Genomic DNA, 26,580 nt, shown 5'->3' on the forward strand with positions numbered 1-26,580 from the left:
TCCATTTTAAAAAAACACATTCTGGTTTTCAGAATGTCACAATTGAAAATTTGGATATCTTCCTTTTGTAAGGAGCTTTTTTTCTTAAGGTTTATCTGACTATCTGGTGTAGGCATCTTTGAAATTCAGTTTAGAAACATTGAGCACAATCAACTGAGAAATTATTCTGCATAAGCACCATCGAAATGAATGAAGAAGCTGCGCATGAGCTCTGCTATTCGTTTGTGTTCCTGGTGTACTGCCAGTTTAGTTTAAATCTGTGGAAAAGTGCACTTGATAAATATTTTAAATAAATAAACAGAGTACAGTATCTAACTCAGAAAAGATAGTGGCAAGGGAATGTTGCTCAGAAGGCAGAATCACTACTCTTGAATTTGTGAGTAAAATGGAGCAGCATGGTAGATTTTGCATTTAAAAGTAACAGATGCTGCTCGTTCAGTCCTCTGGTGCAAGATTATTTATTACCTGTTATAGCCAGTTGGTTCATCAAACAAAGCTAGTAAGATTTCTGCTGGGGTGGGATCAGGAAAAACTCAGCAGCCCATGATTTGCTTCTTAGCATTACTTAGTGTGTTCTGTACAAATGAGGCCAGTATTCAGGCTTGACCTGCACTCTTTGGTGTCAACTGGATTTTTGTCAATGGTGAGTTGGGAAGGGTGAGTCATTGGACCCCATTGTTAGAACTTTTTCTTTTTGCTATGTTAGTGTGACCAGATGGATATCTTGCCATTTGCACAAAATGCATATTGTTTTAATGATTACCCAGCAACCCTGATGGTACATACTGATCTGACTCTTTGAATACAGTTCATATCTTTTGATCCTTTGAGGTTTTTTCTCTTCTGCCACAAAATGCCGAGTGTGCCCTGGACTCCCATATCTGCCTAAAAACTACAGGTTCTATGGGAAGGGTAACACTGGTACATTTTGTCCTTACATTTCTAAAGGAGTAGATCAGGAGTATTAAACAGATATTGCTGTGCCAGTGATTTCCTAGTGATCAGGAAACAGTGATAGCATAACAGAGAACCTAATTATGCATTGCAGGCTACAAAACCGGGGTGCTAAATGGAGGACTGGCTAACATTGCCCTTGTTTTGCCTATTAGAAGCTAACTAGTTTCATTGTGTGTATTGGCAGGCAAGAGGCATTAACCTGTCTGGTGTCCGGACCTGTGTGGTTGTGGCAGAAGAGCGTCCACGTATTGCCCTTACTCAGTCCTTCTCCAAGCTCTTCAAGGACATTGGCCTCTCACCTCGTGCAGTCAGCACCACTTTTGGGTCAAGAGTCAATGTTGCTATCTGTTTACAGGTAACAGTGAAGCCTTGTTGGTTTCCTTATTGGGTTTCAGGGGGCCCTGCACAGTCGATGTATTCCCAACCTGCAAATCCAGCCTTTGAAGGAGGCTTTGTTCTGATTTACACCACTATTTTCACTGACCTCTCGACACCTTAGATTGTTTTATAATCTAAGAGCTGTTTTTCCTGCTGTGAGCACAAACAGTTACATCCACTTACACTGCTGAACAATTCAAGAGATCGCATTTGCTCGAAGGAGAAGAAAGGTTTTTATCAGTCAATAATAATAATAATAATAATAATAATACAGTTGTATCTTGGTTCTCAAACTCCTTGTGACTAAAACATTTTGGCTCCTGAATGCCACAAGCCTGGAAGTAAGTGTTCCAGTTTGCGAGCATTTTTGGAAAGCTGAACGTCCTACGTGGTTTCTGCAACTTCCGATTGAGTGCCAGAGGCTCCTGCAGCCAATTGGAAACTGCACCTTGGTTTTTGAACGTTTTCGGAAGTTGAGCGGACTTCTAGAATGGATTCCATTCGAGAACCAAGGTATGACTGTAATAATAATTTTATTATTTATACCCTGCCCATCTGGCTGGGTTTCCCCAGCCACTCTCGGCGGCTTGCAATACATAAATACATACAGAAGGAAGTGGGTGACCAGTAACAGATGAAAATCCATGTGATCTTTTCTTATATGCCAATGTGTGTCTCACACAGACACATACACACATATTTATACACGAGAAAGGGCTGCTCTATGTTGCTTGTCTATCCTTCTGTGGACTGAGAAAAATGGGGATTGTAGTGTTAGTCAGAAGTGGTGGAAAGTCTTCCATATATTCTTATGTTTCCAGCAGAAACTATTCCTTGCTCAATACATGCACTCTGAGCCTTAGGCATTTGATCATCCACAGAAGAGCTTCTAATTATTACTTGTCTCATTAGGAGTAGGAACTAAATACACATAAAAATAACCTCTGTTAATGTTTTAGGGAACCTCAGGGCCTGATCCTACCACGGTGTATGTGGATCTGAAATCCTTAAGACATGACAGGTACTACTACTATATTTATCTATTTATGTATTTGTTTTATGTTGTTATTCTGTAACCAAGAATGGAATTCCCTGCAGGTGAGTGTGTGGGCTGGCAAAAGAGGAACAGAGCAGCGTGTCCCTCCTTTAGCCAGTTTGCTTGGCTTTCATGCTGGCCTTGAGGGAAAGGAAGCCCCTTCCCCTGTGAACAGCAAAGAAGCCGAGCGAGCTGACAAAGGTGCTCAGTTTTTCTTTTGCAAACTCTGGTGTGTTTCCACTTTCCCTTCCTTGCTGTATAGGAAGCAAAGTAGAAACACACCGGAGCAGGCATGGACAAGTGGAGCGATCCATGAAACAGGAGACAGAGTGCGCTTCACGTCTTCTCTGCCATTAAGCTGTATTTCTAGTCTAGCCTGCAGTGTTTTTTACTTTCCTGCTTTTTATTCATAAGAGTTAAATGTTTTGCAGGCTAGCAGCTTTTGTGGGACTTGCTAACCAGGCTGCTGTTTCCATTTGCCCTAATCCGCAGTGTTCTGGTTCCAAGTAGTCCAGCTAATTCTGTTTTACCAGCCTTTCCCTCCCTCGTTTGCTCCATAGGCATCAGAAACTATTGTTCAGAAGTGACTGCTCTTTAGGTCTTGGGTGCTGGACTGTGATTGATTCATTTACACACACACACACACACACACACACACACAGGCATGGCTTGAATCTGAACTGGAAGAAAGCTCTGGGCAGCATTCACCTACAAACCCTGTCATCAGAAGTTCTGTGCAAGAGCTTTTGCTTACACGGCAGAGGTCCGCCCAGCTCTTCTGCCCTCCATCCAACCCCCCCAGAAAAGTACACAGTGTGAGGGACCCAGGCTGAGAACTGATAGATTGATGGATATTTCTTGGGGATCGAAACCGGGAAAGGGGGGGGGAAGAGAGTTTTGGAATCCAAAGGGTGTATAATTGTATGTTGTTTTTGGTTATTATATTTGGTAATTAATATATAAAACTGGGAAATTTGTGGAAGGGAACTTGGGTCGACCTTAGAAAAGGAGGTAAAGTTGGGTATTGTTGTTTAATTGAGGTTTATAAGTTAAATTTGGTTAATCAAGAAGATTAAGTAAAATATTAATGAGGTAAGAGTAGGAGATAAGAACTTGCTGAGTTAACTATGAAATTGGGATGCAAGAAGGGGAGGTGTGGGGAAGTCAGGGGAAAGTGGTTAAGAAATTAAGGATTTGAAATTATACGTGTTTGTATGTCTGTATCGTGTCTGGTGTGTGTTTGTATAAATTGTGAAAACCCAATAAAATTTTTATTAAAAAAAGTAAGAAAGAAAAGTACACAGTGCAAGAGGGAGGGGGCATGTTCTGTCTGGGAAGCTGATATACTTATGCATAATGTAATAGCATAATGTTGAACTTCACTTTATGCTTGCCTACATTTAAAAAGTTGTCCAGAATACTGGAAGGTAGGGTTGCCACCTTTCTTCTGACAATATACAGGACAGGACGGGGTGGGGCGGTAGGGGGGAGATCCCCCCCCCAATCTGGTGCTGAAGTGACTTCAAAGCAATCCATTACAATCTATTGCAGCCTAACAGGATCGCCTCTCTGGAATTTGTCATACACAGGCACGCACACCCACCCACGAATTTGCAAATTTGACTGTCCAGACAGACAAACTGTACTTGCAGGACAAACTGTATCAATACAGGACATAACATTTGACATTGAAATATGGAACAATCCTGTATTATACAGGACAGGTGGCAACCTTACTGGAAGGGTACTTTTATCATTTACTTACTAAACTACAAACACATGCATTAAAAAAATTATTCCATCTCTTTCTCCAGAGTGCGGTTAGTTGAAAGAGGTGCTCCACAGAGCCTGCTTCTCTCAGAGTCAGGCAAGGTAATGTCACATCTGTTTGTGAGTTCTTGGCACGCAACCAGACAGTTCTGGGTCCTTGAGAAATGTTTCCTGCATGCCTGTAGAATAAGGGGACAATGGAACAAAGTCAGGCTTTAATGGCATGTGATAGAGAACTTTTAAACAAACTCCTCTCTGTGTTATCAAAAAGGTTGTTTCACAGATTTGGTGTATCTGGGCCTGAAAGTTATCCTTTGGTGCCACTTGACACATTACATTTATTGTAGCTTGTACTGAAGATTTTTTAACATATGAATTAGACCGGCTGAAGTAATGTTTCTGAGTTAGATTTAGAATAGGGCTTCTCTCTGTGTGTTTTTCACCTGAGTAGACAGCTGGTGTCAGGTGGGCAACAATAGTTATCCTAATGAAATATACCTCTTCTTTGCTATAAAATGCCCTATTCTAATTGCTTACATTATAATTGTGGGCATCAGAGCTGCATAATACCCTGAAAAATTGAAGACAGATTTGTAAAACCTGAGTCACTAATACGGAAGCCAATTTTCAAGCCTACTTTTCATCTCTCTTAGATACTGCCCGGGGTCAAGGTGATAATTGTTAATCCTGAGACCAAAGGACCAGTTGGGGATTCTCACCTTGGAGAGGTATTTTCTGCCTTTGTTTTATGTATGTATTTGATCCAGTTCAGTCTTGAAGAGCTCCTTTTTGTTTCACAAGGGTGTTCAGTTGATCATTTCAGATTTGCAATCTGAAAATTTGCATAGCAGTGTTAAAGGCAAGTGTTTTGTTCAGCTGGCTGAGTTTGCATGTGGACATCTTTTGAATCTCAAATCAAAGTAAATACGTTTTAGAAAATTGCATCCATTCTGAATGAAGCTACGTTCCAAAGAACACCTATACAATTTGGCAGGTTTGAATTTAAAGGGTTTTGCAGGTCAAATGTGCATTTGTATTTTAGCTCTTTCCTTTCACTTCAGCCTGTTTTATTGCAAGACATGTCTTTGTTTGATCTCCTTTAAGTATCAAGTTCTGTGTTTCTCAACTTTGCAGATCTGGGTGAATAGCCCCCACACTGCCAGTGGTTACTACACAATCTATGATAATGAAACCCTCCAAGCAGATCATTTCAACACCCGCCTGAGCTTTGGTGACGCTGCCCAGACTCTCTGGGCACGAACAGGGTACCTTGGATTTGTACGCCGAACTGAGCTCACAGCAGCCAGTGGAGGTAGGACAAGACAGTCCTTTTCCCCTCGGGAGAAGGTTCATAAACTTCTTTGGATTGCAGTGTGCAGATAGCTTCGGGGGGGGGGGGACATTTTGCAGCTAGCTTATCCCTGAATTCGTTTGTGTTTTTTTCAGAACATGTGCCTGTTTTTCTTGCAAGGACGTTCCCAATTGCATGGAATAATGTGATCTAAAAATATATATACTGTGTAGCTTCTTTCTTAGCTATTGGTATTTAGGGGGGGGTGGCACTTGGGACACGGGTGGTGCTGTGGGTTAAACCACAGAGCCTATGATTTGCTGATCAGAAGGTCGGCGGTTCGAATCCCCACAACGGGGTGAGCTTCCGTTGCTCGGTCCCTGCTCCTGCCAACCTAGCAGTTTGAAAGCACATCAAAGTGCAAGTAGATAAATAGGTACCACTCTGGTGGGAAGGTAAACAGTGTTTCCGTGCGCTGCTCTCGTTCGCCAGAAGCGGCTTGGTCATGCTGGCCACATGACCCGGAAGCTGTACGCCGGCTCCCTCAGCCAATAAAGCGAGATTAGTGCCGCAACCCCAGAGTCAGTCACGACCGGACCTAATGGTCAGGGGTCATATTATAGCAGGGGGGTGGGGCAGGGGAGTAAAACACTTTTCAGCCCAAGGGCCACTTTCTGGGCATTGCTTGTGATTGGTAGCTGAGGCCAGAGACCCAAAGGGGGTGGAGCAATGGATGTGACCCATACCTTTTTCTACAGCAGGCTACAGCTGTGCAGAAATCAGTGGTTTCTGCACACGCATACCCTTCTCCATCCAAGCAAGCAAAGAGGCATTACGACGGTTTAAGGACCCTTTCCAGCTAGACAAAAAACCACAAGGAGGGTACAGAGAAGGGCAGGGGGTGGAATCCAGAAGCCAGATAGAGAGGCCTTGAGGGTCCCTACCACCACGGGTGTAGCCAGGATTATTGTTAGGGGGGCAGGACTTTCGTTGGGGCAGAACCAATGTGATTGGTCAGTTAAGTATGTCTATTGTTTTACTTGATCTAAGGGTGGCAGCTGCCCCCCCCCCCCCGGCTACACCCATGCCCACCATTACAACAGAAGGCAAATCTTTTATTGCTTATTTCTAACAGAACTGCCTCACTTTTTTTCATTTATAATTTTTTTGGGGGGAGAGGTGAAGTTTTTAAATTATTAGTTCACTTTATAATGTACATATTGTCTCATATGTAATTATTGAGGGCATTTTTGCTACCCTCACAATCACTTACTAACTCCGTTTTAAAGAATTTGTACATATAGTATTTATTCTTTCCTCCCCAGAACGCCATGATGCACTGTATATCGTAGGGGCATTGGATGAAACTCTTGAACTACGGGGCTTGCGCTATCATCCAATTGACATAGAGACCTCAGTTTCTCGGACGCACAGGAGCATTGCTGAATGGTAAGGCACTCTGAAGCTTGCGTCCCGTCCCCCCCAAAAAAACATTGAAATGAAAATGCATTATTGTTAAGGTAAAGGTTTGGAAGTATAACACAGGGGCACCAATTGTAACAGCAGGATCATAGCAATCTGGATTCTTGGCTGTTCCATCTACACACTGGGACACTATTAAGCTGAGGCTAATACAGTGGTGCCCCGCAAGACGAATGCCTCGCAAGACGGAAAACTCGCTAGACGAAAGAGTTTTCCGTTTTGGAGGTGCTTCGCAAAACGAATTTCCTATGGGCTTGCTTCGCAAGATGACAATGTCTTGCGAGTTCCTGCTGGTTTTTTTCCTCCCCCCCCCCCTTTTCTAAGCCGCTAAGCCGCTTATCAGCTGATCCGATCAGCAGATAAGCCGCTAATAGCGCTAATCCGCTAATCCGTCAGTGGGCTTGCTTCGCAAGACGAAAAAACCGCTAGACAAAGAGAATCACAGAACGGATTCTTTTCGTCTTGCGAGGCACCACTGTATTAGTTTTGAGCTTTGAATGACAACTCCAAACATTCTCTCTTCAGTGCTGGTATGGAATGTACTGCAAAACATTAAGGTTCATTTCACATGTTACACAACAACAGACCCAAGTATGCCACAGAACATATACTGGTCAAAGAGTGACAGTCAATCCCATCTCTCTAAGGGGAATACTTGTATTATACACATGTTTTCAGATTCCTGTTAGCTGCATTCACCCTTAACATTTTCAGGTGTACATTTAAAGTACGTTGTGAGTGCATTTCCCCCCTTGTAAAGCATGGTGTAGGGACGCGGGTGGCGCTGTGGTCTAAACCACTTAGCCTATGATTTGCCAATCGGAAAGTTGGCGGTTTGAATCCCTGCGATGGGGTGAGCTCCCGTTGCTCAGTCCCAGCTCCTGCCAACCTAGCAGTTCGAAAGCACGTCAAAGTGCAAGTAGATAAATAGGTACCGCTCCAGCGGGAAGGTAAATGGCGTTTCTGTGCGCTGCTCTGGTTTCACCAGAAGCGGCTTAGTCATGCTGGCCACATGACCTGGAAAAACTGTTTGCAGACAAACATCAGCTCCCTCAGCCTGTAAAGCGAGATGAGCGCCACAACCCCAGAGTCATTCGCGACTGGACTTAACTGTCAGGGGTCCTTTACCTTTTAATGCATGGTGAACTTTGAATTTTAAATTAGGTTCACTAAATGAAACGAGGAAGCATCCATCTACTTCAAATTGTTGTCTTCAGAGGATGCATAGACTTGTATCCAAAGATTTGGTGACAGTTTGGGCCACATAAAGGGCTTTTAAGAGAAAAAAGCATATCAAGATCTAGTTGCTGGAAAATAAAGGGCAACATATTCCAAAGGTGCAATTTTTTTAAGTGTACAGTGGTACCTTGGGTTACATACGCTTCAGGTTACAGACGCTTCAGGTTACAGACTCCGCTAACCCAGAAATATTACCTTGGGTTAAGAACTTTGCTTCAGGATGAGAACAGAAATCGCGCAGCAGCAGCGCGCCGGCAGCGGGAGGCCCCATTAGCTAAAGTGGTGATTCAGGTTAAGAACAGTTTCAGGTTAAGAACGGACCACCGGAATGAATTAAGTTCTTAACCCGAGGTACCACTGTAGATGCATTTATCAGTGGCACAATTTAAGGCTGGGGAACCTTATGTTCACTGACACAGTGGAAGCCTTACAATAGACGTGTAAACTTTGTTCCTGTAAATGTGTATAATAAATTGTGGATCTCTTAACTTTTCTCCCAGTGCCGTATTCACGTGGACCAACTTGCTTGTGGTGGTTGTGGAGCTATGTGGCTGTGAGCAGGAGGCCCTCGATCTAGTCCCTCTGGTTACCAACGTGGTTTTGGAAGAACATTATCTAATTGTGGGAGTTGTGGTCGTGGTCGATCCCGGGGTGATTCCAATCAACTCCAGAGGAGAGAAGCAGCGCATGCACCTCCGTGACAGCTTCTTGGCTGATCAGCTGGATCCCATCTACGTAGCCTACAATATGTAATTTGGGGACCGTGGGGCATAGTACAGTTTACAAAGCATCCAAGGACCAGTGAAGTATGTGCAAAGAAACAAACAAAACCTGGTTAACAATTAGTGATTATCGTTGTAAAGCTGGACCATGCTATCCTACTGTCTTCTCTCTCGTGGGCTGGCAGCGATGGACTTCTCGAAAGGCAGAAGATGGCAGTCAGTGAAGAACATTTGGATTGCAGGATGTTGGCTTTACAGACAATGGGAAGCTGGCCTGCATGAGAAAACAGCAAATGACTAAGGCCTTTACTGTAGTGTAAACTTTTTCATCTGTTGTATATATTTGTATTTTTTCTAATACTGTTTTAGGATTATACAAGGGGAGGGTTTATTTAGTTAAGATAACAATCTGCAAGAACCAAGTCATGTGAGTCCTGCTCATTCCTAGCCCCCCCCCCCCAGTAAACAGTGTGCTTTGCAACTTGTAAGTTAGCTTAATTCTGTAGTCTGTTAATAACGGGGATCACACTGCTTACTTAAAATTGTGCCATGACCAAATCAAATAATCCACTGAACTGAAGAATTACTTATTCGTATAGATACTTCTTGAATTAAAAAAAAAGGATTTTGCCTATATTTTAAATATGTAAATAATAATATGCATAATTCATTTATTTAGAAAATCGGCTCAGATAATGACATATGAGGTAGACATTGTTTTAAGGATTTCAGTATTGGGTGGAATTCAACATCATGCTGTGGCGAATGTCCCGTCGGCACTAGTCCTGCAGTTTACCAGACGGAACAATCCTTCCACTCCTGCCACCCACTGTTCACCCAATACCCCTCCCACAGGCAAATTTCGGGGGGGGGAGCCCTGTTGTGTGCAAGTAGAAGCCCTCACACAGGGCTTGCACTGACCGGACTCCTTAGGTGAACCCCACCCAAAGTCCTTAAAATAAATCAAGTGTGTTTTTGCAATTAATGCAAGCAATGCAGATAGATTGTCCATTCAGTTTTTACTGTTTAGTTGCTGGCCAGAGTATGTCATAGCATGTAGAAGAAACTGATATTTTAAAGGCACATGTTTATAAAAGAGGCTGACCTCCATAAGCTTTAAAAGCGTTTTATAAACAACAAGAAAAATTCTGCAACTCTGGAATGTTTAATATAACCTGTATAGCCTCTGCATACTCTTTGTCATGAATGATGTGTAGGCAGGTCACCAGTTTTATCAGAACCACTCAATTCATGGTCCAAATCATGATTCCTTCTTTCCCTTCCTTGGTTGTGCATAGTAACAGGTGCAAATGCCAGAGCGACTTTCATTTAAACTGGAAAAAAGCCCTGCCCGTTATCTTGAAGCTTGCGCTGCTTTCTGGGTGAGACTTGTTACTGCAAAACAAGAGCTTTGGCAGAATGTCTTCAAAGCAGGGACAGTTGCAATTCTGTTGAAATAGTGGGGAAATACCTCTCCACATGTTGTTGTGATTATTCTACGCCAAGTGACTGATCAGTTTCCAGCGTTCAAAGAATTGATGACAATAGATGCCTTAAAATGTGCTGGAACATCCATTGTCTGGGAATGGTTTGCAGTCCCCTGTCTTCAGTGAGCTGGGAAAAGCAAGATTTCAGTCTTTTTATTTAGAGCCTCACTTTTGTGGTTGTGCCCTTATGCCTATTCTTTCCCACTTCCCCTTCTGTCTGTTTGTTAAAAGAACACTGAAAGCAGATGCCAGAAATGGTGACAACTCTTCTTGGGCCATTTGTGGTCTATGTGTAAATAGTTAGAATATTTTAATAATATCTGTTTACCCACCCTGTAACAAAGTTAATGTTTTTAGACATTTTTAAGAGAGATATAAACTTGGATTAAATCCTAAACTACAACAGCTATATTAAGTGCAGCTCTGACAACTATCCCTTAAAACAAATCCCAAATGTATACTTGAAAAACTTTCTGTACAAACTTTTCAAATAGTTCTTTTTATGACCTGATGTATTGATATTTAGACAGAAAGCTTTTAAATATATTAACACAATATTTACGGTTATCTTCTACGGTCACACATAATGGTGATGGGATGTATCATAAAACAAAGAATTATGGCAAAACTAGGAACAGGATAGAAGGGGAGGTCCATTGCTTCAAACTGCTGAAATATTAACTACTGGCTCATAGCAGAGACGGTTTTAATATTTTGCTTTATCAGTATTTCCACAGTGTGGTGCTGCTACATAAATACAAAGCCCTCTATGCTGAAATAGTTCTGGCGTGACATTTGCAATGGTTTGGAAAAGAAACGCACACTGGCTATCATTCAGCATGTGAACCACACAGTACAGATGGGCTTCAGCATCTAACATAGGTGCAATCCTATGCATGTTTACTTGAAAATACGTCCCACTGTGGCTTACTCCCTTGTAAGTGTGCTTAGGATTGCAGCCTAAATGTCCTGTGCACCCCAGCCCTTATTCTTAACTGCAATGTTGGCTTTTAGGAGGTCTCATTTTTTGTAATAAACCACTGTCTTAATGCCTTTCCACTGAATGGAACGGTAGCGTGTTCCCTTGGCAACAATTGTGGTGGGTTTCCGCCCCACACCTATGTGATACCTTTCCACACCCCTTACACTATCAATTCTTCTGAGATGTAGCATAATAGAAATTTTGTGTTCAGCACAGATAAACTTGCTAGAGTGGCATTTTAGAACTTCCAGTCTGGAAGAACTAAGCTGTATTCTGAATTACGGAGGAAAGAAACTTAACCAGTCTCCACCAGTATAACTTTCACCCTTGATCTGATTGTTAAACCAGAAAGAAAACAAATGCTTCGTGTGTGATTTTCATAGATTGCTATCTTCTCAAAAGACCTAATACTCCTGGGATTTCAATTTTGCTTTTTAGGCCTGGGACCTCCGCAGTGCTGCATAATAGTTTGCCTTCAGGTAACTTATACAAAATGGCTGAGATTCCAAAGGAATGACTGTGGAATCAGTGTCATGTTTATCGGAGCTGTGACACTGATTTGCTCTGCGTGGCTTTGGGTATGTTATTCCATGTTCTCCATCAGTACATGAGATAGAGCAGCTTATAAAATGGAATTCAATAAAGACACACTTCTCCATAGGTTTTGCTAAGGGATCTATCTGGAGCTAGTTTGCCCTTAGTTCTCCTCCATATAACTGCCCATGTCAGGGATGAGGCACTCCAGAGGTTGTTGGACGTCAACTCCTTTCAGCAACAGCCAGCAGGGCCAATGCTCTAGTTGTGGTCCCAACATCATCCAGACAGCTGTGGGCTCCCCATAACTGACCTATGTGGTGGTGGTGGTTTCTAGTGAATGCAATGGGGCAATCCAATGTTGCCAGCCCAGTTTTTGTTGAATTTCCATATTAGCTCAGACAATTGTGAACCTAAATAGAATGGGCTTTCGACAATTTCCATGGTTATGAAGCAATTTGGAACAGCTGTTATCTTGAGAGTCGGTTTACTACTATGAACATACAACTTAATGACAAAAATGTCTCATGTCTTACTTTCAGACGATTTCTGCTCTTGTTAATTATGTTTGTAACTGTACTTACTATTCCAACCATGTTCATTTTACACTGCTTTTCTGATTTTAGTCCACTGTGTAGTCAAGAATGATGGGCCGCGCTTTACTGTGCTGGAGATATGGTTGTAAAAAACAAAACAAAAACCAATGTTCATTGTCTTTAGCCCTGAAGGCATTTTTCCTTTTGTTGATGTCAGTAAGTTTACCATTGTCAGATTCAAATTACAACACTGTAATTATGTATAAAGTTTTTTATTTATTTGAAATTAGGTTTTAGATATACTTTTTTTAAAAATTTAACATCTGGCTGGACAGTGTTCCATTAACGCATTGATTGTGTCTCCTTTGTCTTGTGTTAATAAATAATGATGCCTGACTTATTTTATTACATTCTTACCAATATTTTATCCTATGCTTTCTTCAAGCTCAAGAGTGCTGTACATTTTTGGTTGCATTCAACGTAGCACTAAGGAGATCGTTCTATCTGGAGCCATTCCATCTGCCTGATGGAATGATCTTCCCTCTCCCTTCACTGCACTATTCTGGGGTTCTCCTGACCAGGGTAGATTTGGGGAGGACACGGGTTAGGATGTGCAGGAGGAAAAGATGGGAGAAAGTCCCATCCCACTAGTGGCAATTGTTACACTGGCTTCTGCTAGTGCAATAGTTTAGGTCAGTGGTTTTCAACCAGTGTACCGTGGCACCCTGGGGTGCCTTGAATGATAGTCAGGGGTGCTGCGAGCCACATTGGGCCCCATCCCTCTTTCCTTCCCTCCCTCCTCTGATGCCCTCTCATGTCTCTGCCTCCCAAAGGCTTGCACAGCTGTTTGTTGCCGCAGACCTGGCTACAAGCTCCCCATGCAAATGGTGCCTCTGGAGCTGGCCAGGGGGTGCTGGTTGCCAGAAGCTGGTGAGGGAGACCAGGCAAGCAGATGTCACACTGGCATTTCTTGTGCTTTCTGTGTGCAGTGCCTGCCTGGGAGCTGAGTGCCTGGTGCCAAAGGGGAGCCGCAGAAAGAATGTACAGTGGTGCCTCGCAAGACGAAATTAATTCCTTCCGCGAGTTTTTTCGTCTAGCGAATTTTTCGTCTTGCAAAGCACGGTGTCGGAAAAGTTTTGGGAAAGCTTCAAAAATCACCAAAAACCTCAAAAAAGGCTACCACACCGCGTGCTATGAGTTGCTCCTCGAAGTCAAGTCGCAACTGTATTAACGATGTTAAGAAAAAGGAAACAAACTTGCAAGACATTTCCATCTTGCGAAGCAAGCCCATAGGGAAAATCGTCTTGCGAAGCAGCTCAAAAAACAAAAAACCCTTTCGTCTATCGAGTTTTTCGTCTTGCGAGGCATTCGTCTTGCGGGGCACCACTGTAGTTGGTCAAGGGAGCCGTAGACTTACTTTTGCAACTTGCTTTTCAACGGATCCTCCCCCCTCCAAATAGCAAAGTAACAACAATAACCACGCATCAACGTAAGAGCAGCTGCAGACATTTTAAAAGCCAGATAATCACTCCAAACCCATACAGATTACTCCATATACTGTCTAAAAAAGTAATCTTCACTAGCCTCTGGTGAAATGAAAGAGAAGGGGTTAAGTGGCGCTTTCAGAGGAGGGAGTGCCAGGGTCAGTACAAGAAGGAAAAAGCCCTGTCTTGTGTGCCACCAACTACTGTATACTTCTTACGCAGTTGGGATATGGCTCCCTTGCCATATCTCAGCAGACGAGCAGCCCTTAAAAATATCCTGGTCCCAAACTGTTTGGGTCAAGGGGGCCCTCAAAATGCAAAAAAGGGTTAGGATTATAGGGGTTTAAAGGTGGTAAATCCACATTTTGAAAAGCAAACCAGGAGTCAATGCAGAGGTAACAATAGAGCCCATGCTCTGGAAACAAAAGCCCCCATCAACAGCATTCCATACTAGCAGTATGTTCAGAAGTTTTCAAAGGTAGCTCCACTCAAAGCACAATGCAATAATCTTCATGTCGTCTGATCACCACCACTACTACCACCACCACCACCACCACCAGGATTATGATGATCGCAACAGTGGTCCAAGATCAGGACGTTAAGCAGGTTTGTCTTTTCAGGCATAACTTGATTATTCTGCTAAGAGTTCTGGTCTACTAACAAGAAGTGACTGGTCTAGATTCCACATGACCTTTAGAAGCTCCTGTTTACCGTACTTTTCAGCCTGAGGATGTTGAGGTACAGTCGTACCTTGGAAGTCGAACAGAATCCGTTCCAGAAGTCCATTCGACTTCCAAAGTGCGGCTTCCGATTGTCTGCAGGAAGCTCCTGCAGCCAATTGGAAGCCACGGAAGCTCTGCCGGACGTTCGGCTTCCAAAATTACGTTCAAAAACTGGAACACTCACAGTTTTCCAGTTTTCATTCGGGAGCCGGAACGTTCGACTCGCAAGACGTTCGGGAGCCAAGTTATGACTCTATTGCTATTGTTATTAAAAAATTAGGGTGCACACACATAGCAGACACACATTCCACAGAAAACTAATCCACCTTTCAAAATTTGGGAAATACTCTTCGCTTTCATTTTAGTACTCACAACAATCCCCCAAAAGCCATCTTGGTTCTCCTAGTGACTAAATATTTCCTCTGCAGAAGGAAATACCTTTGAGAAATCCTTCAAATCCTGTCTTAAGGACATATTTTGTGTATGAATAGGGTAGGCCCGTGACCTGGATTCAGGAACTAAATCGGGATATGTGCTGCTTGCTTCAATGAATCAAAAGCAAGCAGGCCTCAAGGCTATACAATTTAATTTAACTTGATTGACATGTATGCCCCTATTGTCAGATTTACTACAGTAGCAAATCAGTAGATTTGGGTGGGACAAGTACTTTATAAGCACATCAGAAAGCATTGTGTCCACAGAAGTACTGCAGGCAAATGTGCTATTAATATTATTATTTTCTAGCAGGAGTAGGACTGAGAAATAATCCAATTCATTTGCAAATGTGTTTAGATTTTAAAAAATGCTGAATTCAATAAACATTTTTCTTAATTGTTTATATGTTTAAGGAAGAAATCAAGATAATATTAAGCTATACACAGAAGAAAGCCTCCCTTTGTAACAGCTTTCGGGTGATTATTTTGAGAAGTACTCTGTGCTGAATTCACCTATTGCATTAAGGTCAAGATGGAGCAACATAATTTGACAAGATCTGAATAAGATAGCAGCAAATACCTAATGGCATCAACGCTTCCTTGTTTCTTACATTCCCAGATAGTTCTAGCTAGAATTACAACATACAAAAGTCAAGCCAAAACGAAACACATTCACAGGTGACTTATTGCCAGATAATGGCAGGCAACTATGGGGGAGCATACTAAGCCTTCTCTAGCACTGCTTACGGAGGAAAAACAAGAACCCTACAGCTGAGGTAGTGTTTTTGTGTGCAGCCATATTCTGGGGAAGAAAATGGGGCTTTGACAATATTTCAGTACAAATAGAATCTGTCTGTGCTCTCTTGCCAGATAAGATGCTTTTCTGGAGCAGAGAACGTGTGAAACTCCCTTTCCTTTGTTGTAAACAAAAATTGCCCTTTTCCCTTATGGGGTATCCAAGAACCCATATAGAGTCCTTACATTAGGTTCCCTATTGGTAGGAGAAAATAACAGAGGCCAACCAGAGAATATTGAGAAGCAAAGCAGCTAGTAAGCCTGATCTTCATTGATCTATTGCAACAGGGTGCTCCTCTCACACACAGGAAAGGAGGAGGAACCCAGATCAATGGCACGCAAGGCCTTATAAAGACCTTTGAAACTGTCACCCTGTAGATCAAGACCACCCCCAGAAACATCATACATACCTCACAGAAGGGGTGTAACCTAAGACCACCCCGCACATACATCATACCTACATCACAGAAAAGGCAGTCTAAAACAGAAATTTGAATGTTGTTTTTCTCCTCTCTGGTGGGTTACTTGATTGGATTGCCTGGGAAGCCTAGCCAGTCTTTTGTAATGATAAATACTTACCGTATTTTTTGCACCATAACACTCACTTTTTTCCTCCTAGAAAGTAAGGGGAAATGTCTGTGCATGTTATGGAGGGAATGCCTACGGGTGGCATGCCTACGGAATTTCCTCCTCTGAAAACTATGTGCGTGTTATGGTCGGGTGCGTGTTATAGAGCGAAAAATACAGTAGTTCCTGGGCCAGGTCTCAGGCCCAGGAACTAAGAAAACATTTGCTCAGTTTAGGAATCAAAATGGTTCCAGGTTGGTCTTCCTGTGCTGATCTATGTACGTGCTTGGTTGGTACACTTATGAACATTACCACATATATAAGACTATGGGACGCAGGTGGCACTGAGGGTTAAACCACAGAGCCTAGGACTTGCCGATCAGAAGGTCGGCGGTTCGAATCCCTGCGACGGGGTGAGCTCCCATTGCTCGGTCCCTGCTAGCAGTTTGAAAGCATATCAAGTGCAAGTAGATAAATGGGTACCACTCCAGTGGGAAGGTAAATGGCGTTGCCATGCGCTCCTCTGGTTCGCCAGAAGCGGCTTAGTCATGCTGGCCACATGACCTGGAAGCTGTATGCCGGCTCCCTTGGCTAATAAAGTGAGATGAGCGCCATAACCCCAGAGTCAGTCACGACTGGACTGGTCAGGGGTACCTTTACCTTTAAGACCTCAAAATTCCTATCACACCTTTCATGTTAAGGAAATAACGCCAGATCAACCCCAGGATCGCGCTGTAACCCTGTGCTCTTATTTATTCGCTGGAATCAGCCTTTCCTTAAGAGATCCCAGGGCAGTGTAAAGAATAAAAGTCGGCATATAAATTCAATAAAAATTCTGTGAACCCCCCTGGGTCCTCTTAAGGAAAAAGGCGGCATATAAATTCAATAAAAAAATAAATTTAATTAAAGTACATTTGTTCCTAGGCGCGCCATAACTGGCGGGGCTGCGCAGCTTCACGACCGCCAAGATATCAGCGGCGCCCTGAAAACTCTACCGCACGCGCAGCCCCGCCGCTCTATACTACTAACGCCCGCGCCTCGGTGGTGCCCCGAGCGCTCGCGCAGCGGCTGCTCTAGGCTTCAGGGAAGTCGGCGGCTCTATCGTCAAAGGCGGCAGCCCTCTCTAGCTCTGGCCTCCAGCGCACTCTATCGTCGCAACCCGCCCACCCCGAGCTCCAGAGCGAGAAGGGTGCGTGTCTGAGGGAGTGCGTGCTTCTTCTCCCTGGCGGGGCCTACTCCCGACAATGCTGGCGGCGGCTCTGGCTTCCCTGAGGCGTTAGGGCGGCGGCGGCGCCTCCGCCTCCGCCGCCTTCCGTCCCTCGGCGCGTCCACCGCCGCGTGAGGCCGAGGCGAAGCCGGCGGCGGTGTCGTCTCTCTGAGGTAAAAGCGGGCGCGACCGGCGGCGACTCAATCAGGGCGCGAGGCGAGGCGGACGCGGCCGAATCAACGAGCGCGAGGGAAGGGAAGGAGGGCGGGCGAGAGAGAGAGCGAGCGGGTCGGGGAAACGCCTCGGGAGGAGGGAGAGGCGGCTCGCGGAAGCCGGGCGCTCGCGAGCGGTTCCCGTTCGAAAAGGCGCTCGCGAGGCGGTTGGGATTGGGCGGGAGGGAGGGCGAAGCGCCCTCGCCCGTCTCCCGGCGCCCCGGCGGGAGGCAGACCTTCGCCCGCCGCAGCTGTTGCACAAGCGCTGGGTCTCACCCGTGGACGCCTCGCTGGCTATGGGCGAGGGCTCGGCTTCCCCTCGGGCTCGCTTGCCCGCCGGCTGCTGCTGCTGTTGCCGCCTCCTCCTCTGGCCTCCCTCTCCTGACAGTTGGCGAGAGGGGGCTTCGAAAGCAAAGATATTATTATTATTATTAGGCGAGGGGGCTTCGAAAGCAAAGATAATAATAATAATAATAATAATAGTCGGAAGTTGGGAAGCAACCAAAACCTTCTCACAAGTCTCAAGCGAACTTTCGACTTGCAGGCGTTTGGGTTGCAATTTGATAAAAGATGCGTTTGCCGCCGTATTTCCAGCCAGGTTTGCCCACTTGAATAAAATATTTTTTTTGGGGGGGAGGGTGTGCGCGCGTGTTTGTGCAGGTTAACCCCCGCCCTGCATGATCGATCGCAAGATTGTGGCACACGCACATAACCGTTCTGGCACGCGCACCACCATTTGAGTGACAACGCCCATCAACTTTGAGGGGAGCTCGGCTCCCTCCGATGTTTTATCGGTGCGGGGAGCAGGGCAAAGAGACCTCGGCCCCTTGGCATTGGCTGCAGTGAACGCCTGTGTGCAGTTTTTAAGTACCTAAAGCGAGTCACGTGATGGACTTAATCTTAAACGGAAGGTCGGCTTCCTTTGTGCTCAGGTGCAACTTCCGCAGTGCTGTGTGTCGTCTTTTTGTGTGTGTGTGTGTGTGTGTGTTTAGGTGTATCCTTAAGATATGCTTTTCCAAAGGAAGGCTCGCCTGGCATCAACTCCGATTATCTTTTTTTATTTCCCCCAGGCTTTAAAATTCTATCTGTAAAGCTGTGCTGGGGATATATTGTTAAAATATTTATATCCTGCCTTTTGAACAAAATGTTCAGGGTAGTTCACAGACGTCAAATTACAATGACAGCTCCTTTTATTCTGCTGTTGGTTTTAGGTGTGCTTGGATCTGCTGATTTTACTGGTCTTTAGTGGGTTTTGGGAAGCAGCTCTAGAAAGGTGTACAGCTGTAATGGTATATTGAAAGGGAGTGTGTGAAGTTGTAATGTGAAAACAGTGGCAGACAGGTGTATGAAAATGAATCTCATACATGTATTCTGGATAGGCAGAATTGGCTGCAGTTTCTAGCTCACCATATACTCTGTGCCAAACGAAGGCTTGTGAAATAGCTCTGAGCTTGTTGAAGATAATCAAAAGAGAACCTTTAAATAATCTACTCTAGTTCGCCCAACTTTGGGGGGCTACTTCTAATATGTCTTTCAAGGGTAATTCTTGTTCATAATTGTTTTAAAGAGACAATGTAGTGCTGTAGTTGTCTAAAATGTTGTGATCCAAATAAGTAATCTAAAACGCATTGCAGGGATGATCCTTAGAGCCCTTCCAACTTTACAATTCTATGAAAGGGGTGTTTGCAGTTTCTCTTTTACATCACTCATGAAATAATTGTACCTTCTTTGACTGAGTTAATTGCATGTTCATTTTCTTTTAATACAGGCCACCTTGGAGGCCTGTTATCAAAGTTGAAAAATAAGTAGTAGTTTTAAAAATAAATATCATTTGGAAGCAAAAAAAAAACCACCCATTGATGCTGTATTCTTAATTAATCAATCAATCAATCAATCAATCAATCACATTTCTAGGTCACCCATCACTTGAGGATCACTGGGTGGTTTACAATATAAAAGCACAAAAATACATACCATAGTAACAAACAGTAATAACCCTCCACATTTTAAAAGGCCATAGATTGTTTAGTTAGCCAAAGGCCTGGGAGAAGAGGAATGTTTTTGCCTGGTGCCTAAAGATATGTAACTAAGGCGCCAGGCAAGCCTACCAGTGGACAGCATCCCACAAACACAGCCACCTCAGAAAAGGCTTGTTTTGTATAATTGGTTGTTAATTTGTTTGAAAATCAATAAAAATTAATTGCCAAAAGGAAGAGGCCTGTTTTGTGTTGCTGCTCTCTGGACATCTCGCAGAGGGGACACACAAAGAAGGGCATGAAATTATTATTGGAGGGTCCAAATTGATTCAAATAGGGAGAGGCAGTCCTTGAGATCCATTCTGAACATGGTAGGTATTTTAAATATATCACTCTAGACATCATTTTAGCAGAATTATGACACCTCTCTCTTTCTTCAAATACTTCAGCAAAACCCACATTTTGGTACAGTGGTGCCTCGCAAGACGAAAATAATTCGTTCCGCGAGTCTTTTTGTCTTGCAATGTTTTTCATCTTGCGAAGCACGGTCCGTCGCAACTGCGCCTCTTCAAGCGGCTTTAAGAAAAAAGGGCAAGACGTTTTCGTCTTGCGAAGCAAGCCCATAGGGAAATTCATCTAGCGAAGCAACGCAAAACCGAAAAACCCTTTCGTCTAGCGAGTTTTTCGTCTTGCGAGGCATTCGTCTTGCGGGGCACCACTGTATTTAGGGCTTTGACAACCATCTCTTTCTATTCTTGCCTTCATCCAGGGATAGGGAACCAGTAGCTTTCCAGATGTTGAACTGTAGCTCCCATCATGCCTGACCATTGGCAATGTCGTATAGGGCTGATGGGAGTCCAAAGTCCACCAGCATCTAGTCACAAGTTTCCCACTCGTGCTCTACATCTTATCTTGTCTTCCTCACTATTGAAATGTTAGTTATAAATTTATTGGAGCATGGACTATTTCTTTTTATTATGTTGTTCTGTAAAGTGTGTACATTGGTGATGCACTATAAATAAACAATAGTTTTACTACTACACCCGAGTGCTCACTAGATACTGTTACAAACAAGAAAATAGATAGATTCCTGCCCAAAGTGGTTTACAATTTACAAAATGAAAAGGGAGGGAATGTGTAAGCAATAGTAAGCCCAAATCTAAAGTGATAATTAAAATGAGTTTTAAGTTGTAGAAGCTGTTTTAAAATGAATGATAAGAAATTAATGAAGAGTAAAATAAGAGAACAATGGTATGTTTTGAGCATTTCTTAAAAGAGAGCAGAATAGGCTTTTCATAAATCATTATTCTGATAATTTATATCACACTTTTCCACAAAGGATTTGCTTAAGGCAATTAAATAAAACAGAAATTCACATAAGAAAGCACAGTAATCAAACTATTAAAGTCAGATTATCAAATTATTTTATAAACAGTGGCAAAAAAGATCAGTACATTAAACAGCAACAGAATCAAAAGCTGGTTTTACTAAGTTCAGTTGCCAGTGGAGCACAAATAAAGAAGAATATGATGTAATCTCTCAGGGCAGGGAATCCACATACAAGGCGCCACCATAGAAAGAGCTCTCTGCTAACCTTGCTTCAGAAGACATTGGAACACATAAGAGGAGCACAAGTTTAACTGGAATAAGAGGTCTTGGGTTGCCCAAGGAGTTTTTGAAGAACCATGAGTTTAGACTGGAACATTAGTGTTAGTTTACTGTGGTGTACATGTAACCAGATGGTAAGCTGGTTATCTATAGTGTGCTCCTAAAGCTGCAGAATTGTAAAATTCTCATTGTATATTTGCAACCAGCCAGTTTACCAAGTGGCTGCATGGATACTGTGCATTGCTAACTCTTTGTGGCTTGGTAAAGATGGGACAATATAAGCTGTGCGTTCAACTAGACTTAGGTGAGTATATGTGTGACACAGCTTTAGAAGGGAGCATTGTGTGGGACAGGTACAGTTTGCTGCTTGGCTGCTCTTTAGGTGCAGTTACTTCCTGCTGCAGGTAGTGGCAAATTACAAGCTTGATCAAAGTTTAAGGTGGTATAGAGAAAGATCAGAAAGTAAAACATTACATCATCAAGACGATCAAACATTTTGTGTGGGAGAAACAAAAGGAAACTTTTAGCAGTATTAAACACAACAAAGAGAGGAAGAAAGAAAAGTAGTAAGACCTCGTATGAAGGGACAACACAAGTAGAAAGGGGCAATACCTTTAGCTCCACCCCCATCTTTGTATGGAGTGTGCCAGCTTCCCACTTGTTCAGGAGTAACTTCTGACATGGAAAGCCTTTCCTAGTTGTGTAGGCTCCCCACATGATTTAGAAACTTATACAAGAAAAAAGGCTCCGCTCCCCACAGCAGAAGTTAGCCCTGAGCACTTGGGAGTATGGCACAAGCTGTGTGATGACTGGGTTAGGGTTAAAAGTGAGTCCCTGCAGCCCCTTTGTTGCTCCTTCACATGAGTAGTGCCTGATCAGGGCTACAGTTAGTTGTTAACATTGCCTGTTAGCCTTAAAGGTAAAGGGGACCCCTGACCATTAGGTCCAGTCGTGGCCGACTCTGGGGTTGCGGCGCTCATCTCGCTTTATTGGCCGAGGGAGCCGGCATACAGCTTCCGGGTCATGTGGCCAGCATGACTAAGCCGCTTCTGGCGAACCAGAGCAGCACACAGAAACGCCGTTTACCTTCCCGCCAGAGCGGTACCTATTTATCTACTTGCACTTTGACATGCTTTCGAACTGCTAGGTTGGCAGGAGCAGGGACCAAGCAGCGGGAGCTCACCCCATCACGGGGATTCAAACTGCCAATCTTCTGATCGGAAAGTCCTAGGCTCTGTGGTTTAACCCACAGCGCCACCCGCGTCCCCCCTGTTAGCCTTACATTTGGACAAAGGTTGTAAAAATATTTCGGATACCCATGCACCAGCAGGCACTTGAGATGTTTACATCCCTGATATAGACTGGACAGTTTGTACAGGTTTCATGATTCTCCAAAAGTGCTATAGAAACAGAAAGCTGCATTTCTTCGTCTAGTGAGAGCTATGAAACTCTTCTGGATGATTATCTGTTTCCAGTTTTGTCTGTGTTCTGAAAATTTTGGCTTGATCTAAATATTTTACAGTTGCCAAGAGCTGGGGTGTACGTATGTTTTTCCAGTTGGCTACAGAATTCTCTCAGCATCTAAAGTGGTTAACTGGAATAGTTTCTTTTATCCTGAAGTATAGTTCTTCCAAAATACCAAAGAATTGGGAACTCTATAACAAGTTAATAGAAATCCTTGCCACATAAATAATAATGACAAGAAAAGCCTACGTTTATTAAACTCTTTAAGAAGAAGAATTAAAAGATTGTTCTTTCTCACTTTGTTAGGTTAGTGAAGGCCACAAGTCAAATCCCTCCTTTGGCATGAACTCACTTCATGGCCTTATTTAAGCCACTCTCTCACACTGTTGCCCCCCACCCTCATCCGTGTGACGGCCCACCTTGTAAGGCTGGGGTAAGGTTACAACAATGTAATGCATGTGAAGCATTTTGAACACTCAAAATTGCAGTAGGCATACTAAGAATTAATAGGGTTAAATTAGAGCAGAAGAGGTGATTCAGAAGTGCTGCAAGATGGTACGTAGGAAACCGCCACATTGGGAAGGGTGAATTCACTGCTCTGAAAAACTAATATTTTGGAAGATACTCTTGAAACAGTATTTAAAATAACAACTATAAGGCTGCATGAAGAGATTATGGTGCTTCTGTTGCATCAAGTGACTTAATTTAGAAGAGTCAGTCATGTCAACTAATATCAGTAATTCACTATTCATTATAAAAAAATTCCTTCCAGTAGCACCTTAAAGACCAACTAAGTTAGTTCTTGGTATGAGCTTTCGTGTGCATGCACACTTCTTCAGATACACACTATTCATTGTTTGGTTAAATTTTGTTTAGCAAATAATAATAGAATATTTAACTTGCAGATAGATCAAGCCAATATATATTGACTTCTTTTCATCTTAATTAAAAGAAGACTATTAAGCACTACATTTCATTTGTTCATGTAGGAAAGAATTGATTGTGATTAGATAAAACAGGCTTCATATTAGAGATGAATGTCTTGTTTTGCATTGTTCAACTCAGTAGCAGTGATGGTGGTTTTCTAGAAAATTTTCAATCAGCATTTTTTTTGTAACATCCCATTGCCCAAATCAATTGAGATTTGATTTAGTATGTTTGTAAGAAACATCAGTAAAGTGCTATTTTTGTACACAGTACACATGTCTGAAAAGCTTTTCAAGTAGTTGTTGAGGTGGGGGAGGAAAAGGTGCCCCTTTGCTGCCTCAGATCCCAAGCTGGTATATTGAAGAGGCCTGAATTGATCCCATTGCCATCATGTGACAGCAGCATGGCCAGCCCTGTCCTTTCCCATGTTGTAGCTGACCACCACTGGCAGTAGCTTCTACCCATCTGCCACTTGGGCAGGCACATTGAGCTGCCCCTTGCTGGTGGCACTGGCCCATCAACTGGAAAGACTGGGCAAAGAGGCACATCCAAGAGCTATATAGCTGCCTGGAGGATGTTGGCATGGCACCCCACCTGCCACTCTTTTCCTATGCTAAACCAAGCTTAATGCAAGAACAGTTAAGATAATAAGGTTTTGTTGCTTTTGTAAAATCTAGCATAAGAACAGTATATGAAAGGGACTTTCATTTGCTTTTTACCAATTAAGTAATAAACTTGCTTCTTGTGTAATTACATTATGTCGCTCCAATTAAAAAATGCAAGGGTCCATATAAATGAAAATAATGAATTAGGCAAATATCTTGAGAACTGCAATTCTTGTTTATTTTTTGTCTAGGTCAAGAGTTGAATGTGTGAAATAGACATTTTAAGACACTTGCTATTGTTTTTTTGTTTTTCTTTCCTTTTCTCTGATCACCTTTTAATGTTTTCATTTATTTTAGAAATTGTCTATGAGGCAGAACCCAGTATGATTACGTTTTGCCTGGTTTTTTCCTTGAATTGTGAGCACCCACAAAAGTGTGAAAGTAGTATACAGTGGTACCTCGGGTTACATACTCTTCAGGTTACATACGCTTCAGGTCACAGACTCCGCTAACCCAGAAATAGTGCTTCAGGTTAAGAACGTTGCTTCAGGATGAGAACAGAAATCGTGCTCCGGTGGTGCAGCGGCAGCAGGAGGCCCCATTAGCTAAAGTGGTGCTTCAGGTTAAGAATGGACCTCTGGAATGAATTAAGTAGTTAACCCGAGGTACCACTGTATTGACTCAGCCTGTTCTGACTCAGTTTCTGCCTTTGTTTTAATTATAACTAGGAAGGGACACCCCTGCTCACTTCACTTGGCAACCTCCCTAACTCCCACCCCAAAGCACTTCTCCCACAAAGCCCCTCCACTTCCCATTACTTGCCAAAGTTCCCTCCTTGCCAAAGTTCCCTCCCCTTACTCCTTGCTACCTCTGCAGCTTGCTCACACCATTGTGCCACCACTCTTACTCAGTGCACCTTGCCTGCTCCGCCCCATATGTGCCACCCCTCTCATTAGACTTGCCCCACCACCACAAGCCCAGTTTGCCTTCTCTGCTTTGCTGACTCTTCTGCGCTGTCAGCCATCTCACTCAACCCACAAACCACTGGAAGCCCGACTTGTTCATCCATTGCCCCTCATGCTTGCCTGCTCTGCCCATTTATCTGTGCATTCTGGGAGACCAGCAGGGCTAGTAGCTGGTCACAGCATTAGGGGAAGACTCCCTGTCTTCTTCCACAGCCTGCCTGCACTAAGCCTCTGTGAGTCTGCACTGCTGTCTGCCACAGCGCATCTTCCTGTTGACTCAACCCTGTTGCCCCTGCAGCTTCTGACACCTCCTTTTCCCTGTCTTCTCACTCTTCTCCTTTTGACTACTCATCATCATCCCACCACCAATCCCCTGGCTCTGAGCCTTCTTCCTCTGGGGGTTCCCCAACTGGTGCCTCCCACCACTCCTCTGCAGCCAGCCAGCCCATGACAGGGAGTTATGGTGCAGGAGGTGCAGCGGGTTTGGGTGAGCAGCACACAGCACAGGCAGTTAGCGATTTCTAAAAGTGGTTCCAGTCCTACTTCCTCGGTCATTTCCAGAGGGTAATACTTGGAGAGTGCTTTTTGGTCCTGTGGAACCTTCGTTGTGGGGTTCAGTTTTATCCCACATGCTGTTTAACATCTATTTACATGATACTGCTGAGGGGGTTATCCGGGTTTTGGAGTACATTGTCAGCAATGTACTGATGACACACAGCTCTGCTTCTCCTTTACAGTCCAGCAGTGGATGTGCTGGACTGTTGTCTTGCCTCAATAATGGATTGGATGACAGCCAACAAACTGAAGCTTAATCCAGATAAGGCAGGGTGTTAGTGGGTGAATCCCTAGACAGGATGGATGGGAGGTTGCCTGCTCCTGATGGGGTTAAACTTCATCTGAAGGAGCAGATATGCATCTTGGGGCTCCTTCCAGTTCCGTTGCTGTCATTTGAGTCTCAAGTGGCCTCAGTGGTACGGAGTGCCTTCCCTCAACTTCAGCTGCGCTCCTATCTGGACAGGGATAGCCTAACTGCTGTTGTCTGTGCTCTGGTAACCTCTAGGTTAGGTTACTGCAATACATTATATGTGGGTCTGCCTCTGAAAATGATTCAGAAACTTCAGCTGGTGCAGAATTCAGTGGCTAGGTTGCTCACTGGGGCAAAATGGTTTGAGCATATACCGTATTTTTCGCACTATAGGA

The 26,580-nt window shown here is 43.6% G+C and overlaps 2 protein-coding genes across 3 annotated transcripts in view; both read left to right on the forward strand.

Annotated features, from left to right (window-relative positions):
* Window positions 1-12,810, forward strand: part of DIP2B (disco interacting protein 2 homolog B) — a 191,883-nt gene extending 179,073 nt beyond the window's left edge. The window contains exons 32-38 of the mRNA XM_082212954.1: window positions 1,142-1,312; window positions 2,295-2,356; window positions 4,186-4,243; window positions 4,795-4,869; window positions 5,276-5,453; window positions 6,758-6,881; window positions 8,654-12,810. Of these exons, the coding sequence (XP_082069080.1) occupies window positions 1,142-1,312; window positions 2,295-2,356; window positions 4,186-4,243; window positions 4,795-4,869; window positions 5,276-5,453; window positions 6,758-6,881; window positions 8,654-8,906 (921 nt within the window). The 3' untranslated portion in view covers window positions 8,907-12,810. The remainder of the gene's footprint in view (window positions 1-1,141; window positions 1,313-2,294; window positions 2,357-4,185; window positions 4,244-4,794; window positions 4,870-5,275; window positions 5,454-6,757; window positions 6,882-8,653) is intronic.
* A 4,717-nt stretch (window positions 12,811-17,527) lies between these two features.
* The window catches only part of ATF1 (activating transcription factor 1), a 28,727-nt gene continuing 19,674 nt past the window's right edge, over window positions 17,528-26,580 (forward strand). Inside the window, exon 1 of one of the 2 annotated variants that reach the window (XM_082212812.1) lies at window positions 17,528-17,796. The gene's annotated coding sequence lies outside the window, so the exon portion shown is untranslated. The remainder of the gene's footprint in view (window positions 17,797-26,580) is intronic. The other variant, XM_082212813.1, reaches the window with a different exon arrangement.

This window comes from Podarcis vaucheri (assembly GCF_965113315.1).
Source record: "Podarcis vaucheri genome assembly, chromosome: 2".
Taxonomy (NCBI): Eukaryota; Metazoa; Chordata; class Lepidosauria; order Squamata; family Lacertidae; genus Podarcis; species Podarcis vaucheri.